Consider the following 18,974-nt stretch of genomic DNA (forward strand, 5'->3'; position numbering starts at 1 on the left):
ATTGCCCTGTGCATCTTCCTTTTTAGCCCAAAAAACACCTTGTATTGGACAAAATAGGGTAAAAATGCAACATTTTGCTCGCTTCGCGCACAATGGCCCAGTATGTAGCAAAATTCAGTTCATATTGGGCTGATTTTAGAAAAAAATTTGCGCGCGAAGTGTTCTTCTAAAATATATGTTCGTCTCCCTCTAAATTGTAATGCTCCCGCCGCAACTGTCGATTTTATACCTAAACCAAAACTTGGCCATAGTGAGTTTGGGAGCCTCCACATTTTGACGTGGCCCAGGGCCCCAAAAAAGGGAAATCTGGCCCTGGCTATTAGTATTACTGATCTTGTATGCCCAGATTGTGACGTACGGAAGTCTCACAAGCCCTGTCTAAGTGTGGGTAAACCCTAATTGGGCATTTAACAGGTTCAATAACCCTAAGCTTACCATTAAAACATCTAATAAAGGCCAATTCGTTCTCCCAATTATGTCAAAGGCATATCAAGTCAATGCGGGCATACTAGTATCCTGGGACATATCCATGCACACTATGTCAAGGTTTTGATTTGCCCAAAGACAAAACGGACAGAAAGGACATTACGTGTCATGTATCTGATACCGTGCCATGGTAAGACATCCCGAGGCCCACGGGATCATCTATAGCACACAGTTGTGTGTTTGATGTGATCATTTATTGATATTTCTAACAAACATTACATAATTTTCAAATCTAGTCCTTTACAATAACAACAGCTATCACACTGATAAACACATATATTTTTTTAGCTAATCTTTGGCTGACTTTTTGTTTTTAATTTTTATTCTATAAACTGTATATTTGTGTGCAAATTGAGGGCGCTATTTACATATATTTGAGTTATTCCTTTCATTTCATGATAAAAAAAAAGTAGTGATGAAAAATTCCTTGCTATATATTACTCATTTTTATGATATTTTAATATCATTATACATTTACGATAAATAGCACCATCAGTGTTCAACGTTGCTTTAAAATGAATACAATTCTACATGCCATCAAACAACAGTGAGCAGAGATTGAATCTGATGCCGTAAAAGGGATTGTTAGCTCGTATACGGGATAACACTAGTGTGTTTCAAGCCAATGCGATCATCATCTGGGGTGGACATTTTAAAAATGAATTTAGAAGAGCAGCAACGACATCACTTGCATTACATTCCAGATGTTAAATCTACATCATATGCAAAATTTGAGGAAATTCGCGCGAGTCCGTTTTATTTTAGGGCCATTTGTCTATAACTGGTCTTTACATGTAGCTCTATGGAGAAAGTGCCCGTTGAGGGCGCTGTAACCCCCATTTTAGGAACAAAAATGTGATCATTAAGTAGTTGTCCTACCTGCTCTTCTCCGAAAAAATTAAAAGTCCTATACCTCAATGATAATGAAACCTAGGTGGGATGCACAACAAAACGGACGTTACGTGTCATTGTATCTGATACCTTGCCATGGTCAGACAACCTGAGGCCCCTGCACGGGATCATCTAAAGGCGATACAGAGAGAACTCTTAAAATAAGATTCCTTGAGCACAGGCGTCCTAGTTCAACCTCGTCTGAGGTATTTCAGCACATATACACATGATAACATAGCGGAGTCCCTCATATGTCTTAGAGAAAGTGCAGATCCTCGATAGAGAATCAAGGTGTTTTGAAAGCGGAGTCAAAGAAGCCATTTACATCCCGGCTATTAACCAACCTTTTCTGAACAAGGACGGGTCCTGCTACAAATTATCAAGAGTCTACAATCCACTGATGACGTCACAGTCCAAAGTCGTCGAGTCAATCAACGACAAACATTTCAAGTTAGCAACTTTATGTGTTGTGAACACTAGTTAAAACTCCTTCATTTATTTGATTACCAACACAGATTTTCATGCTAATTGTAAATTACTTTTCTGCACACAATACCGCATTTGGCAATAATATTGAGCTAGCTTGAATTTCCCATGAATCACGTGGAACAAGGAAATACTGCCCGTACGAAATCCAGGGAGCTAATCCTATCTGCGATGGTTAATCGTCATATATGTATATGTTCATTAGGGCTCTGCACTTGTTACGAGCTGCGTCTCTGAAGCTCTCTGATGCCAAATGGTTTATAAGAAGTGTCTGGGGAAAGTGGTCAGCGGCTTGCTTCCACAAAGCACAATAGTCTATGTTATTGTACTATTTAGCGTCGCTATTTTCAGCAAGTATCCGTTATTAAACCTAAATCTGTTTCAAGTAATTTGTTTTATAACGAATGTTTGTTGACGAAAACAATATTCGCCACCGAATTATTTGGTAGCGAATTGACCTTTTCAGTAAATCCCAAAAGCCTTTGCGAGCACACCTGAGATGTCGTCATTTGACGTCACGCCGACTTGCAATTCGCAGTAACGGCGTTCGCCACTCGGATGTTCGCTAAACATTGTGCGCATCGGTGCTGACGTCAAATGACGACATCTCATGTGTACTCGCAAAGGCTTATCTACTTATGACCGAAAGGATTTACCGAAAAGGTCAATACTATCCGATTCAAAGCGCCACAGTTATCAGTTCCATTACATTTCAGTTCCAGATGGTACCTGCTACGGTCGATGTGATGACCCCATCGACTCCAATCTACCATGTCAGTGTAATAGTGCTTGTCTAACCAATGGAGACTGTTGCCCTGACTACTCCGATGAGTGTGGTGGTAGCGGTGGAGGCAGTAAGTTTTTTGTCTTCATATATTTTATTCAACTTTTTCAAAACTTTAAAAAACGGACAAGGCACCAAAGAGTACAAAATAAACGGTCATAATACAAACACGTGTTGGTTCAAGCAATTTGGATTAATTGATTTGGTTTGATTTGGTTGATTGTTTGATTTGATGTGATGAGAAAAAATGTCATTGGTATTAAATGCGAGATATGGTAAAACTACAGTATTTGGTTATGTGATGAACAGAATGTCGTGCATTACCAATGGTTGTGTGATGAGAGGAATGTCATACATTGGTAATGTGAGATGTGGTAAAACTACATTGTATTGGTTGTGTGATGAGAGGAATGTCACACTTTGGTAATGCGAGATGTGGTAAAACTACATTGTATTGGTTGTTTGATGAGAGGAATGTCACACTTTGGTAATGCAAGATGTGGTAAAACTACATTGTATTGGTTGTGTGATGAGAGGAATGTCATATATTGGTAATGTGAGATGTGGTCAAACTACATTGTATTGGTTGTGTGATGAGAGGAATGTCATATATTGGTAATGCGAGATGTGGTAAAATTACATTGTATTGGTTGTGCGATGAGAGGAATGTCATACATTGGTAATGCGAGATGTGGTAAAACTACATTGTATTGGTTGTGTGATGAGAGGAATGTCATATATTGGTAATGTGAGATGTGGTAAAACTACATTGTATTGGTTGTGTGATGAGAGGAATGTCATACATTGGTAATGCGAGATGTGGTAAAACTACATTGTATTAGTTGTGTGATGAGAGGAATGTCATATATTGGTAATGTGAGATGTGGTAAAACTACATTGTATTGGTTGTGTGATGAGAGGATTGTCATACATTGGTAATGTGAGATGTGGTAAAACTACATTGTATTGGTTGTGTGATGAGAGGATTGTCATACATTGGTAATGCGAGATGTGGTAAAACTACATTGTATTGGTTGTGTGATGAGAGGAATGTCATACATTGGTAATGTGAGATGTGGTAAAACTATATTGTATTGGTTATGTGATGAGAGTAATGGCATACATTGGTAATGCGAGATGTGGTAAAACTACATTATATTGATTGTATTGTGAGAGGATTGTCATACATTGGTAATGTGAGATGTGGTAAAATTACATTGTATTTGTTGGGTGGTGAGAGGAATATCATACATTGGTAATGCGAGATGTGGTAAAACTGAATGAATTGAATGTGTGATGAGAGGAATGCCATACTTAGTAAGACGAGAATGTGGTAAACTTGCTTTGTATTTTGGTTCTGTGATGAGAGGAATGGCAGTGATTGGTAATGCGAGATGTGATAAAACAGCCCAAAATAACTAATTATATAATATTGCATCTTTGTATCTCCAACCCAGTCACTCCTGGTGCATTATCTGCTCTGGCTGATGATCTGTGGGCCAGTGATACAAGCAGGGCCGATCCTTCTGAATACACCATCAATAAGCAAGCACAAGTCGCTGATGGAAACACAGTGGATCAGTCATCTGAACCGTAAGTGAAACACCCCTACAGCCCCCATACACAGACCCCACCCCTACACCTCCACATACATAAACATTTCTGGTTCAATCTAGGGACAATGTACAGGAATATGCAAGTACTAACAGCTGCTATTTCCATACTATCGACATACGGTATTGTAGTCTTCCACCACCATTTCTCTGTATGTTTGTCTTTCCCTTCTTTCATGATCTCACAGGTTCTTTGTCACCATTTGAAGATTTCACACATACCTTATCTCCCAGGTTCTCACTTCCTCTTGTTTTGTCATCCCTCTATCTACCATTTTATCATTCTCTTTACCATGTTCACATGCACCATTTTAAACAGACCACTTTCCTCTCATTACAGATTGTTCAGCTTCGTTGATGAGGCAGCAGTGTTCAGCAGACCAACCTTTGCAGCCTTCATTAACCTCCTTGATAATTACAACCCTAATTATGGTGTTGATGAAGTTAGAACACCAGGGAAAGAGGCAGAACATGTTGCTTTTATGGATGCTATCATGGCCACTAAAGTGATGACAAAGACTGTCAACTTCTTAGCCGGCTACGGTATGATATTTTTATACTTTTTATTGTTGGCGTTTCAGGGAGCAACTGCATAAAAAACATGAACAATACAAACCCAATAAAATAAGCCACGAATGATGTTAATCAAGTACCAAGCCGCGTAGCATCACGTGACCATTTTTTACACCATAAACAGTGAGAGTGTTTTACGAAGTGCCAAATCTTCCTGGTATACAGTTCAGTAAGGCTTAAGACTCCAGTGCGTTAGTATGTGGCAACACGAGTTCGAATTCCGGCGCAGTTTTTTTATTCTTATTAGATAATCGAGCTAACTTGAAATTCCCATGGTGCTTATTGTCTCGATCCCCCGTACGAGACCTCGGGGAGCTGATCCTGGCTGTGATGGTTTATTGTGGTATGTATATGGTGTGTGCTTCTTAGCTGTACGTCCCTGATTGTTAATGGTTTATGGTGTCTTGGGCCACAATGGTCAGCGAATCACTGCGCTTTTGTTGTTGTTGTACCGAGTTATAAGAATTCTATTAGCCTAATAATATCATTTTATTCCATACGTACAAACCTGCAACTAAATTATCTGATGCAAGATTTCAAAACAAGTGGACAAAACAACCTCATAAACAATGTAAATTAATCAAAATGTTCACTGTCATATTCAACACAGGTTATGTAACGGACGCAGCAGATTTCAGAGCTAAGATTGAGCATGCATGGTTCACCCTGTATGACCGCAGCAGCCCTAAAGATTCATCAGGATTTGAACATGTATTTTTGGGTGAATACAAGAGCGGCTCAAAAGTCAATGGTTTCCACAACTGGGTACAGTTCTATTTGAAGGAGAAGGCTGGTGAAATCAACTACCTTGGCTATGTCAGGGACGATGAGGTAAGTTGAGAATGGATCATTTCACTGGGCATGCTGGGAACGATTATTGTATTTACCAATGTTTAAATACTAGGCACAATGTTGCAGGATTGTGAGAGTTCATAGGATAATTTTGAAAGGTTAGGTCTATAGGCAATTCCTACAAGGTCTCACGGTTGTTTGATATTATCATTTATTAATTTTTCTAACAAACCTTTATATAATGCTCATTCTAGACCTGAACACTACCAACAGCTATCATATTTATATAGACATATATTTTTTAGGTGTTTTTAACATGGATTTTCGTTTCTATATCAAACTATTCATCTTTTTATGCTTTCATGCTATAAACTGTACATTTGTCCGCAAATTGAGGGCGCTATTTACATATATTTTAAATTTATATTAGCCAAATAATATAATTTATTCCTTACATTTCATGATAATTTTTTTTATTTCCTTGCCATTTGTGAGTCTTTTTTCTGATGTTCTAATACCATTATACAAGACGTGTCTACCCCTGAGCTCCCTGGTAAAGATGCAAACAAGATTTAAGATAAATAGCGCCACCATTGTTCAACTTTTCTTAAAAATGACTCTTACATGCCATCAGACAACCGTGGTCTCTAGGCCATTTCTACAATTTCATATCATATTATACACGTGCTGTAATACCAAGGTACAAAACTTTATTTGTTAACATGTTCTCCATTCCCACTTACTAAACAAAAATAATGTTGTACGAACTATTCTGCAGCAAATCGATCAATTATAATATAATATCCTCCACAGGTAGTTGACGAACACGTACCATGCGTTGGTTTGGCGCATGCGTCCAAAGTTATCATTGTTTTATATGACTTATTGTCCAGACAGTGCCCTTATGAACTCTCACCCTTCTGGTTTTTCCATTTCACTTCATAAAAGCACTCAATATGTGCGAAATATTCTTAAGAGCTTTTGAGGTGAAAAGAGACAGAGTTGAAACGAAGTGGATGTCACTCACTAAATCTAAATGGAATTGATTACATCTGTAGCTTGACCACAGGATTCACAACCTGCGAGTCACGGTCCCATTTGGAATCATTGGGGACAGGAGACTTCAAAATTACTGATATAGGAATTTAACATATCCGGAGTGGTCCCACTTTTAAGAATTAGAATTGGGTTGGCGTTCCACGCATTTTGTTTTCCTTGTTCTATAGTGTTATAGGAATTTGGAAACTATTGTTGGATTATTTTTGGCATTCTATTAAAAACACGATTATACATTCATTCACTATTTTGGCAAATTGGTTCACTGGAGTGACACGTTAAAGAGACACTACTTTATTAAATACTTCCCATATTTACAGATGGGTTAATTACAAGAAATAATCATCTGAGTATTCAATCAAAATGGAGCTTGTAGATCTCTTGGTTGTATGAGAATAACGTCATGCATTTGTAATGCGAGATTTGGAAAAACTACATTGTATTGGTTTGTGTGATAAGAGGAATGTCATACATTGGTAATGTAATGTGAGATGTGGTAAAACTACATGTATTGGTTGTTTGGTGAGAGGAATGTCATACATTGGTAATGCAACATGTGGTAAAACTACATTGTATTGGTTGTTTGGTGAGAGGAATGTCATACATTGGTAATGCAACATGTGGTAAAACTACATTGCATTGGTTGTGTGATGTGAAGAATGTCATACATTGGTAATGCGAGATATGGTAAACTACATTGTATTGGTTGTGTGATGTGAGGAATGTCATACATTGATAATGCGAGATGTGGTAAACTACATTGTATTGGTTGTGTGATGAGAGGAATTGCACATTGGTAATGCGAGATGTGGTAAAACTACATTGTATTGGTTGTGTGATGTGAAGAATGTCATACATTGGTAATGTGAGATGAGGTAAAACTACATTGTATTGGTTGTGTGATGAGAGGAATGTCATACATTGGTAATGTAATGTGAGATGTGGTAAAACTACATGTATTGGTTGTTTGGTGAGAGGAATGTCATACATTGGTAATGCAACATGTGGTAAAACTACATTGTATTGGTTGTGTGATGTGAAGAATGTCATACATTGGTAATGCGAGATTTGGTAAAACTACATTGTATTGGTTGTGTGATGTGAAGAATGTCATACATTGGTAATGTGAGATGTGGTAAAACTACATTGTATTGGTTGTGTGATGTGAAGAATGTCATACATTGGTAATGTGAGATATGGTAAACTACATTGTATTGGTTGCGTGATGTGAGGAATGTCATACATTGATAATGCGAGATGTGGTAAACTACATTGTATTGGTTGTGTGATGAGAGTAATTGCATACATTGGTAATGCGAGATGTGGTAAACTACATTGTATTGGTTGTGTGATGTGAAGAATGTCATACATTGGTAATGCGAGATGTGGTAAACTACATTGTATTGGTTGTGTGATGTGAGGAATGTCATACATTGGTAATGCGAGATGTGGTAAAACTACATTGTATTGGTTGTGTGATGTGAAGAATGTCATACATTGATAATGTGAGATGTGGTAAAACTACATTGTATTGGTTGTGTGATGAGAGGAATTGCATACATTGGTAATGCGAGATGAGGTAAAACTACATTGTATTGGTTGTGTGATGTGAAGAATGTCATACATTGGTAATGTGAGATGTGGTAAAACTACATTGTATTGGTTGTGTGATGTGAAGGTTGTGTGGTGAGAGGAATGTCATACATTGGTAATGTGAGATGTGATAAACTACATTGTATTGGTAGTGTAATACGAGGAATGTCATACATTGGTAACGTAATGTGAGATGTGGTAAAACTACATTGTATTGGTTGTGTGATGTGAAGAATGTCATACATTGGTAATGCGAGATGCGGTAAAACTACATTGTATTGATTGTGTGATGAGAGGAATGTCATACATTGGTAATGTGAGATGTGATAAACTACATTGTATTGGTAGTGTAATACGAGGAATGTCATACATTGGTAACGTAATGTGAGATGTGGTAAAACTACATTGTATTGGTTGTGTGATGTGAAGAATGTCATACATTGGTAATGCGAGATGCGGTAAAACTACATTGTATTGATTGTGTGATGAGAGGAATGTCATACATTGGTAATGTGAGATGTGGTAAAACTACATTGTATTGGTTGTGTGATGAGAGGAATGTCATACATTGGTAATGTGAGATGTGGTAAAACTACATTGTATTGGTTGTGTGATGTGAAGAATGTCATACATTGGTAATGTGAGATGTGGTAAAACTACATTGTATTGGTTGTGTGATGAGAGGATTGTCATACATTGGTAATGTGAGATATGGTAAAACTACATTGTATTCGTTGTGTGATGAGAGGAATGTCATACATTGGTAATGTGAGATGTGGTAAAACTACATTGTATTGGTTGTGTGATGAGAGGAATGTCATACATTGGTAATGTGAGATGTGGTAAAACTACATTGTATTGGTTGTGTGATGAGAGGATTGTCATACATTGGTAATGTGAGATGTGGTAAAACTACATTGTATTGGTTGTGTGATGAGAGGAATGTCATACATTGGTAATGTGAGATGTGGTAAAACTACATTGTATTGGTTGTGCGGTGAGAGGAATGTCATACATTGGTAATGTGAGATGTGGTAAAACTACATTGTATTGGTTGTGCGGTGAGAGGATTGTCATACATTGGTAATGTGAGATGTGGTAAAACTACATTGTATTGGTTGTGCGGTGAGAGGAATGTCATACATTGGTAATGCGAGATGTGGTAAAACTACATTGTATTGGTTGTGTGACATGAGGAATGTCATACATTGGTAATGTGAGATGAAAAGGGGCTGTAGAGTAGACTAGTTTGCATTGCGATTAAAGTAAGAAGAAAATGTTTTTATTTCACCCTATACAGGCTGTCAATAATATAGGAGCTAACTTTGTTTGGAATGGCTACAACAAAGCTCTAGGCGGCTTCTTATATGGCTCTAGTGTGGAGTTTGATTTAGCAATGATGGGGACATGTTTCATCACCATGCCTGGCAAAGTGTGCCGGTTTAATCTCAATGGAAATCCTACTAGCATCCAGACCTACACCATATTCACCACAATGGTGGGATCAGCTTATTTCGTGGTTTAAAAACATCTAAACTGTGTAATACTAACATATGAGCAACAAACGTAAACGATCCAACTAGGTTCAGCTCCTGGGTTCATCTATCTTTAAAAATATGTCTCAACTTAATGTGTTACTAAAATTATGTCCGTTGTAAGTAATCTAGACTCCATGAACTCTTTTATTCTTTTAGGAAATATATTGTTCAAATGCTTGTTTCAAAGTAATGTTCATTGGATTTTCAATTTCTGAAAAGCACTGAGACAAAGTAACAAATTTTCTAAGATTACTTTATAGGTTTTTAATCAAAATCTGTTTATAATAATTATCAAAATGTTTAATATTTTGTTATTTGTTGCAAGAAAGCCATAATATGTTTTGAATCGTCTATAACATACAACGGATTTGTTCCTATAACACCAAAAACTAAAACTTAAATGCAATTTTAATTTAACTTCAAAGTTAGTTATTTGCTACCGGTATGTCTCCACTCTCCAGTTAGGATGATCTACATTAGGCCTTATGATAATGGTTTGCATAATTTTACATGTATTTTATCAATGTATGATAATTATTGAATAAAATTGAAATAAAAGTGTAAAATGAGTTTTAACTGTCTATTAGAAGAAAAATATATTGGTAAAAACAATTTGCGCTTTCAGTAAATGCAACATTTTGACTTTCACTTTTTATAAACTTAAGATAACACATAACTGAAGTCTACTATATAATATCTTTTCTTTTCAAAATTAAAATAACATGTATTGTAAAGCTACTTGGAGTGTTTAGTCGTCGTATGGGAGTCTCCGGCCTGTCGGCCTTGATGTTTTTTGTACTGGGACCCCAGTATCAACAAAAAACATCAAGGCCGCAGGGCCGGCAGGCCCGAGGGCGGAAACTCCCATACGACGACTAAACATTCCAAGTGAGTTCCAATATAGAAGGGCCCTTTAGGGAAAAAAAGCCCAGTGACCTTGACACCAAAGAATATAATATTCTCCTTTAAAAAAAAAAAACCCTTTACCCCATAATTGCCCTCATTCTTCAAGCCCTGCTCTCTATCGGGGACTAATTTATAGTTTTGACTTATTGGATACATATTTCGCGGTTAGTAGTTCTTTGTTGCCCTGCGGGGTTATCTAGTTGGATATTTATATATAAATTTAGCGGTTAGTGTTTTTTTAAAAACTCACTAGGAGTGTTTAGTCATCGTATGGGAGTCTCCGCCCCCCCCTAATTCCCTAAAAATTGACAAATGCGTCTTTCTTTTAGCCCCAATAACAGCATGTTTTGGGTCAATAATGGTGTGCTTCAAATAGCACTCACTTGGAGTGTTTAGTCGTCCGTCGTATGGGCCACAAAAATCCCTAACAATTACCCAATGCATCTTCCTTTTAGCCCCAATAACAGCATGTTTTGGGCCAACTTATGGAGTCCTTCAAATAGCAAAATTCACCTTGATTTGGGGTTGAATTTTGCAGAACCGGAACAAAATATGCTAGTCCCCCTCTACATTTTAATGCATCCGCCATCACTGTCGATCTTATACGTAAACCAAAAACTTGGCTACCTGAGTGCACATGCCTTCCTTGGCCTGGCCCAGGGCCCCCAAAAAGGTAAATCCGGCCCTGCTTTTGACCAAGGTTACAGGTATATTTTATATTCATTTTGAATTCCCTCAACTGCCAGGTTATCCACAATGCAGTCAGACTTCGCTGGACCGTCATACCCATACCCGAAATCTTGATCGTTGTACTCCTTCGGTACCTGTAGTGCAGATTTATGGGAAGGAAAATTCAATGTTGAATAATTTGTTATATATATATTGTTACGGGAGTCATGATATGCAAGTCTGACATCTTAACAATATCCTTTTATTAGTTAGGGATGTAAGAGGTGCTACTTTGCACCCCCTCTGTGATTTAATGACACCAAGTGCTTTTGGTGTCTTTTACCAGATTTGACCAAGTTTAATGAACGGTTTTCAGAAAAAGTATAGTTTGACCTACCTGTGATATATCGTACTTGAGTTTTAAGCTAAAATGTTAAACAAGGGTTAGGTTGTTTTTGGCCATAAGCTTAATTTCCTCTATACATGGACCCAGGTTAAAGAAGAAATAATTTTAAAAAAAAGGAAGTAAATTTATAAAAGGACTGTGTAAATAATACTGCATTATGACATGGGCATGTTACACTGCCCTCTATCCATCAAGGGCATGAGAAATATTGTAGAGGGTGTTCATTAATGAGTACTGTTGCATATTTAAGACTGAATTTTGACTTGGTAAAATAACATTAAAGGGTAGAAAATTACCCAGACCATGTGGGTCTCTAGAACAGCACTCCTAGCTAATTTATGCCTACATCAATTACAGATATATTCCAATATCCTTAAGCTATTACAACACAGGCAGTAAGCGCCAGATAGATCTCCATTAGCTGTGTCTTGAATGAAATGATCAATATCGCTAAATGAAAGACGGATAAAAAGACTAGCTCGCGTCTGAAATTCTGACAACTAGACAGAAAATGCGCAGGTCGGCAACCAATCACGGCGCGCCTTTGCCCTGACGTCAGAGGCGATTTACTCTTTTTTGTTTTTATCTCCGTCTTATTGTGTAGCATTCATACACACTGCAGCTCTAACTGGAGATACGTCTTTGTGCCGCTGAGTCATCCATAAGCTTCGTTGGTTTCTTTTACATACCAGGTTGGGTCTTCACTTTTCCGATGTTGAACGGGGTTATAATATTAAGCAATTATAGAGAGTTCACATTATCTTCGATACCAGAGACACGCCTTACTCAAAGAATATTATCAGGAAAAGGTTGATAACCCTGGAGAATAAACATGCTATGTAATAGACTTACTGTTAGCTATTGATTGGCATAATATGAGTCGAGAGCTAGCTCTAAATTTGGCAAGAAAAATGTTTTCATTTTGTCAAGTTTATAAAAGTATTTCAAAGGCCACTTGTCCAATTTTATACATTTTTTTTTTTAAAGAATAGAAAAAGTGCAGTGTTCTATCTGCCCAGTTTCGCATGATAGCTGGGGTTATAGTGCGCTACGCGGCACAGGTACAACGCCTAGACGTTAATCCACAAGCCTCAGCACACTTTACAGGTTGTCGCTGACCAATACGAACCCACATCATTCCATAAACCATTAAACAACAACACAGGGACTTGCAGCTAAGAAGCACACACTCTAGACATTCCACAATAGACCTTCGCAGCCAGTATCAGCCCCCTCCCCCCGAGTTTCGTTATAACGAGACAATTAGCAGTAAGTTCCTTGTCCAGGAGAATTTCAAGCTTACTCAAATTTTCACACGAGAGCATATTAACCACCGCCGGGGTTCGAACCCGCAACCTCTCGCACAATAGCCGAACGCCTTATTCAGTATCGAAGTTACGTAATGTTACTATGTCAACGGGATCACGCGCTAGAGTAATGAACCACGATCGAAATGATCACCACATAAAGTATATGGCACTCGAAGGCATACCAAAGTAGCGTGATCCGGTAACCAAGAGAATTACGTAACCACTTCGATGCTGAATTGATTGAGCTATATATATTTTAGCCTGTTGATGGACAATGAATATTGAATGACAATAATATTTCGCAGCCATTCGTTTGTTCGATACGCCACTTGTTCGAAACGGAACAACCATCCTAATCCTAAACCGACTGTCCTTACCCTAATTGAAAGTCATAAGGCCCATTCCATGTCAACTCCAGGGATGTGCATATCTTCAACATACCTGAAATTGATGGTGGGGCAAATTGTCTGACATTGGTTTTCAGGGGGTCAAAATGTAAAAAAAAGTGGTTTTGCATGGGTAATATCTCAGCTAAATGTGTTCTAATATGCTCAATATTGGATAAGAGTAATGTCCTACCAAAGGGCTCTGACTGGCAAAAACTGGACAATAAAATTATTTTTACTTTTGGAGTTCTGACCCCCCCCCCCCCAAAGTTGGTCCTGGTTGGACGAAGTTGCATTTTGAGGGCCCTATATCTTTTAAAGTAAAGGGGTTACAAGTTTCCTGATACCAGATTTGATTTCTACACCAAAAAGTACCCCAGGATACATACTTTTCAAAGTTTTAAAGGGTTCCCTTTATACATTTATGGACCTCCAAACATCGTCTTTCGAGTTGCGACACATTTTTTACGCTGACCCCCCTAAATTTCAAATTGATGCCACGGGAAAACGAAATGGAGTATGAATCTCAATTTTCAGGATTTTACTTTCTCATCAATATCTACCACCACACAGAAAAAGAAAAAAATTGGAAGAGGTGCTGCGGTGCACATCCCTGGAGTTGACATGGAATGGGCCATAAGTAATCCGATCTTTACTGTTGAATGGGCTATTACATTTAAAATCCACACTATCCCTGCATGTGGGAGATTTGTGAATAGCTTCCACAGGGTGAGTATGAATTTCAAATGGAATGAACACATTAGGCGGCTCCATTTGAATTTCATACACCCTCTGAGAAAAATTCAGCCTGAATCTTCCACAGTAGGAGGGTGAGTTTTAAATGGAGCTGCCTAATGTGCTAATTCCATTTGAAATTCATACTTCAATACTGTGGAAGGTATTTCCAAAATCTTCCACAGGGGTAGTGTGGATTTTAACTGGAATAGCCTTTGCGTGTCGAGCAAGCCGAGCGAATGTCGAGCAACGGAGGAATAATGAATATATATTTTCAGTTAAGGTGGTACTACACCCCTTGATAAATTTGTGACTAATTTTGCATTTTTCTCAAAAAGTAATAACACACTGGTAACAAAAGTTTCTTTATTATAGGGGCAAGGAATCCAGTGACTCAAGACAAGCGGTGCGTTATTTATGATGAAAAATAATAGGTACTGCTAGAATGTACCTGATTTCTTAACATTATAATGAACCACTTGTCTTGAATCACTGAAATTTCAGTGAAGTAATTGGATTCCTTGCCCCTATAATATACATAACTTTTGGTACCAGTGTGTAGCTATTTTTTGAGAAAAATGCAAAATTAGTCACCAAATTTATCAGGGGGTGTAGTACCACCTTAAAGACATAAATCTTCCGTTATAAATAACATGTGGGCATCACGTTCTTGATTTTATTTGAACTAATATTCATAATTTCTTTATCGCATATTCTGAAGATAAAAAGCATATCATCATCCGCAATTTAATAATGAACATGAGGATTTTATCAATTTGATAACAATTAACTTGTTTTGTTATCGTTTAGAAATTACACATGTTGTAGATCCCACGGTTTTGATGACGTATATGTGCCTATTGTATTGTAATATAATATAACTGATATTCACTCTGGTTCTTCACCACAATTTTAAACTTTTATGATTTGCTTTTCAATTTATCTCATTTTTCTGAAAAATCAATTCATTTTTTTGCAAATAGTAAGACATTTTCTGAGAATTTCAAAAATAATAGTTATGTGATAGGTTTTACGGTTCTTGAATCGTAGGGAAACTCAATTTGAATGTCATTATTTTGTGAAATTCCAGACAATTTTCTATGCGATTATAATATCACTTGTTACAATAATATTCAGAATTTTGATAAAAATAGAGAAATTGATCAAGGGATGGAGGCATGTAGCCTGTGCCTACACGAATTAAAAAAAATATATTCGCAGCCCGATTCAAAATCGTTCATATCTTCAAAAATTGAGCTCTATTTTTGGGTGTTTTGTTTTTGTTTTGTTTTTGTTTGTTTGGTTGTTTGTTTTGGTGCAAATGATAGCTAAAAATGTGGCTTCCACATAATTTAAACATTGACTGATTGGTGAAAACACATTTAAAAAAGATCACAACATTCGTTCTGACCCAGTTTAGTTTATGGGACACCCTGTACAGTGCAGTGCCGGTCAAAACTATGCTTTATCTGTTAATAAACATGATAAATGTACTGAAACGTTTTGTTCTTAGTTCATATGGTCCCATATCACTTGAACATATGGTGTTATCAAAAACGCTTAATTAAGGGTATTGTTGGTCGAGGCAGCCATTCATTATCTAAATCAATTATTGAAAAATAACACTTTGATATTTTGCAAATCACATACTTTGAAAACTTGCTTGATTTATTGTTATTAATGAGTTATGTACGTTTTACAAAAGTGTTGTTATTTCAGCCCTCTATACACCATAACTCAAGAACCAGGACCTATATACAAGAGTATAATGTGATATTTTAATTCTTCTACACACTCGCTATGAAATGATTAATGCAATTTTTGCCAAAGCTCACTACCATTCGCAAGATGCTGCGAACTACCAAATCGCAAGTACACTCCTCACGCCTAATTAAAGGATCAAAAAATTTCATTCAATATTTTTCACTAAAAACAAAATTATCTTTCAAGATGTTTCAAGTGCTAAATGAAACAGTAATGACGAGACTTTTACAGTGTTTAGTAGAGCATGGACAAGGCCACATAAAAATATTAGATACAAGTATGGTCAAGATAATCTGGATGAAATTTTTTGATCCTTTAATTACTTTGAAGAGTATAGTTGCTAACCTTAATTTGGCATTTACTGAAATTATTAATAAAACTTCCTCAAGTGCAAGGTCTCTGACCAAATATGATAGGGCCTACTGGTGATTACAGTTATCTGGTTAATATGCGCACGAAATTAAGGGATCATATACGTGTATCGCGATCATCACATGTTTTATATTATATTTATATACAGGGTGTAACAATAAAATTTGTACAATTTTGATATAAGAATGGCACAAGTGTGCCGCTTATTTTGTGGTTTGATATTTATATGTCTATCAAGATAATTGTTTTAGCCACCAGATAAACTTTATTCCAATAAAATCGATGGTATACAAGTGAAGATATGGCCAATTATGTAACCTAGTCTTAAAACCGCGTGGGCCACTTTTGTCTAAGTGTTACAAAAGTGACTGACTGGAGTTGAACCCTGGACCAGTTGGACGGTGCTCCTATGATAGATAGTTTTAAACAATGGGGTATTCGAAGTGGTAGAAAATGATTACATAAGCACTGACATAACAACCTCATTTACTAGACATCGTGGCTGCAGCTCAACAACTTCATTCACGTTAGAAGAGCGCATTTTTATGGTTGTGACATTCGGTAGCCCATGGAGTCAAGCAGAAACCATACGATTGTTTATATCTCATTTTCCAAACTCACGTCTTCCATCAAGACATACTATTACATAGAACTATGAGAAGTATGTAGAATTTGTCAACAGAAATGCTGGCAATAGTGGTCGCCCCAGAACAGCTAGAAGCCCGGCTGAATTTAATTTCAAAATTGTATTGTTTTGTACTTATGGATGCAAAAACTGTTCTCAGTTTTACCAATGATATCTCAGGGATATGAGAAATTACTTTATAAGATTATTTTAAAGAAATTTCATGACTTCCTTTATTTTAAAGAAATATCATATCATTATTAAGTTCATGTTAATTATATGCAGAAACACCACTTATAATTATTTTGTGTCAGTTCTTTGATGTTTAATGCACGATAAGCATATATCTACGCGGTTCAAACTTGATATGCGCAAACATGGCAAAAGTGGCCCAACACGTTTTCTGGACGATTTAATTAATCGGACATAACTTTTGAACCCAAGCTAGTAAAGAAACCAACTAAACGTCTTCTTTTAGCCAAGATATTACTGATTGTATTGCATATAACATTTGTGCCATAACTCTTTTATTTTTTTCCTGAGAAGTCAAAATGCAATTGTATAAATTTTATTGTTACACCCTGTATATTTAGATCTCGGATTCAGTTCAAAATGAATGCATAATTTTTAACTTATATTTTCTTTTCTTTATCAAATTTTTAATCATTTTCTGCCTTTTTGTGGTAATTTTTATTCTGTGAACTGTGTATGTGTGTGCAAATTGAGGGCGCTATTTACATATATTGTAAATTTAATTTAGCCCAATTTTCGAAATTTTCTTTGCTATTGTTACTCAATTGTATGATGTTTTAATGCTGTTTACAAGTGTCTACCCTTTGTAAATATGCAAACAAGATTTGAGATAAATAGCGCCATCAGTGTTCAACTTTATTTAAAAATTAATACAGTTTACATGCTATCAAACAACTATTATGCATGTACTGTTAATTTTTTTTTAAATTTATTTATATAACATTCGGCCGAAGCCAGGCTAAGCCCAATAGTGCTGAGAGGTTACCAAATTTGAGGGATGCCATCCGGATATGCCATCCGGATCGGACGTTTTTGGTACATAGCAACATAAAATTGGAATAAAAAGTTGATCTTTTGTGATAGCGAACCTTAGAGATAGCGAACCTTCAATATAATTAGTGAGAGCGGACCTTATTTAAAATTAGAGATAGAGAACCTTATTTAAAATTAGTGATATCGAACCTTAGAAATACCGAACCTTATTCAAAATCAGTGATATCGAACCTTAGGTATAGTGGACCTTTTTCGTAATTAGTGATAACGAACCTTAGGGATAGCGAACCTTAGAGATAGCGGTCCTTAGAGATAGCGAACCGTCGCCTGCTTGGGACGGGTGCGTTATCCTCTCCCCTGGCTTCTATACTGGTCTGCTTGGTTGAAGCATTTGGCAAAAAAAAGTTTGCTTCTAGTAGCCCGCGCGCATATATAGGGGCCTATAATTGCATTCTGGCGGCCTTTTTTATGCATTGAATTTTAAAAAAATTGTGCTCAAAAATCCTTAAAATCAGATTAAATGAAAAGAAAGAAAGAAAAAAGAAACGTGGTTAGAAATAATTACACGATCAGTGCATGGAAGCAACCAGGAAGCAATGAAAATGTTAATAATCAGGGGGTTAACTAACGCGGGAGTGACAAACAAACAGATTGTGAAGTGGTTCCTGTTGTGCAATGCAGTTTTTTAAAATTAAAAATTAAAAAACCGTAATGCTCTTTTTAGATCTGCTATAGAAACAAACTTTTCTGGGGGAGGGGGCTAATAATAGGAAATTTATTAAGTACTATATAAATCACACTGATGTATCATGGTTTCATCAAAGTATTAGAATACTTCAGTTTAACATGTTTAATGGCATAACTTTCCCACAACTTTATCACGTGCCCTTAAAATAAAATTCTTCCATCACCGTGACTCTTCATATAATTTCAAAAATAGAAATTGCACTCTTATCACCAGGA

The 18,974-nt window shown here is 36.7% G+C and overlaps 1 protein-coding gene across 2 annotated transcripts in view; it reads left to right on the forward strand.

Moving 5' to 3' along the window:
- Nucleotides 1-10,396, forward strand: part of LOC140165326 (uridylate-specific endoribonuclease-like) — a 28,884-nt gene extending 18,488 nt beyond the window's left edge. For both annotated transcript variants that reach the window (XM_072188658.1, XM_072188659.1), the window contains 5 exons: nucleotides 2,580-2,717; nucleotides 4,105-4,240; nucleotides 4,601-4,803; nucleotides 5,444-5,664; nucleotides 9,575-10,396. In XM_072188658.1, coding sequence (XP_072044759.1) covers nucleotides 2,580-2,717; nucleotides 4,105-4,240; nucleotides 4,601-4,803; nucleotides 5,444-5,664; nucleotides 9,575-9,799 — 923 coding nt within the window. In that variant the 3' untranslated portion in view covers nucleotides 9,800-10,396. The remainder of the gene's footprint in view (nucleotides 1-2,579; nucleotides 2,718-4,104; nucleotides 4,241-4,600; nucleotides 4,804-5,443; nucleotides 5,665-9,574) is intronic.
- Nucleotides 10,397-18,974: the final 8,578 nt, after the last annotated feature.

Source organism: Amphiura filiformis, chromosome 12 (assembly GCF_039555335.1).
Source record: "Amphiura filiformis chromosome 12, Afil_fr2py, whole genome shotgun sequence".
NCBI classification, from domain to species: domain Eukaryota; kingdom Metazoa; phylum Echinodermata; class Ophiuroidea; order Amphilepidida; family Amphiuridae; genus Amphiura; species Amphiura filiformis.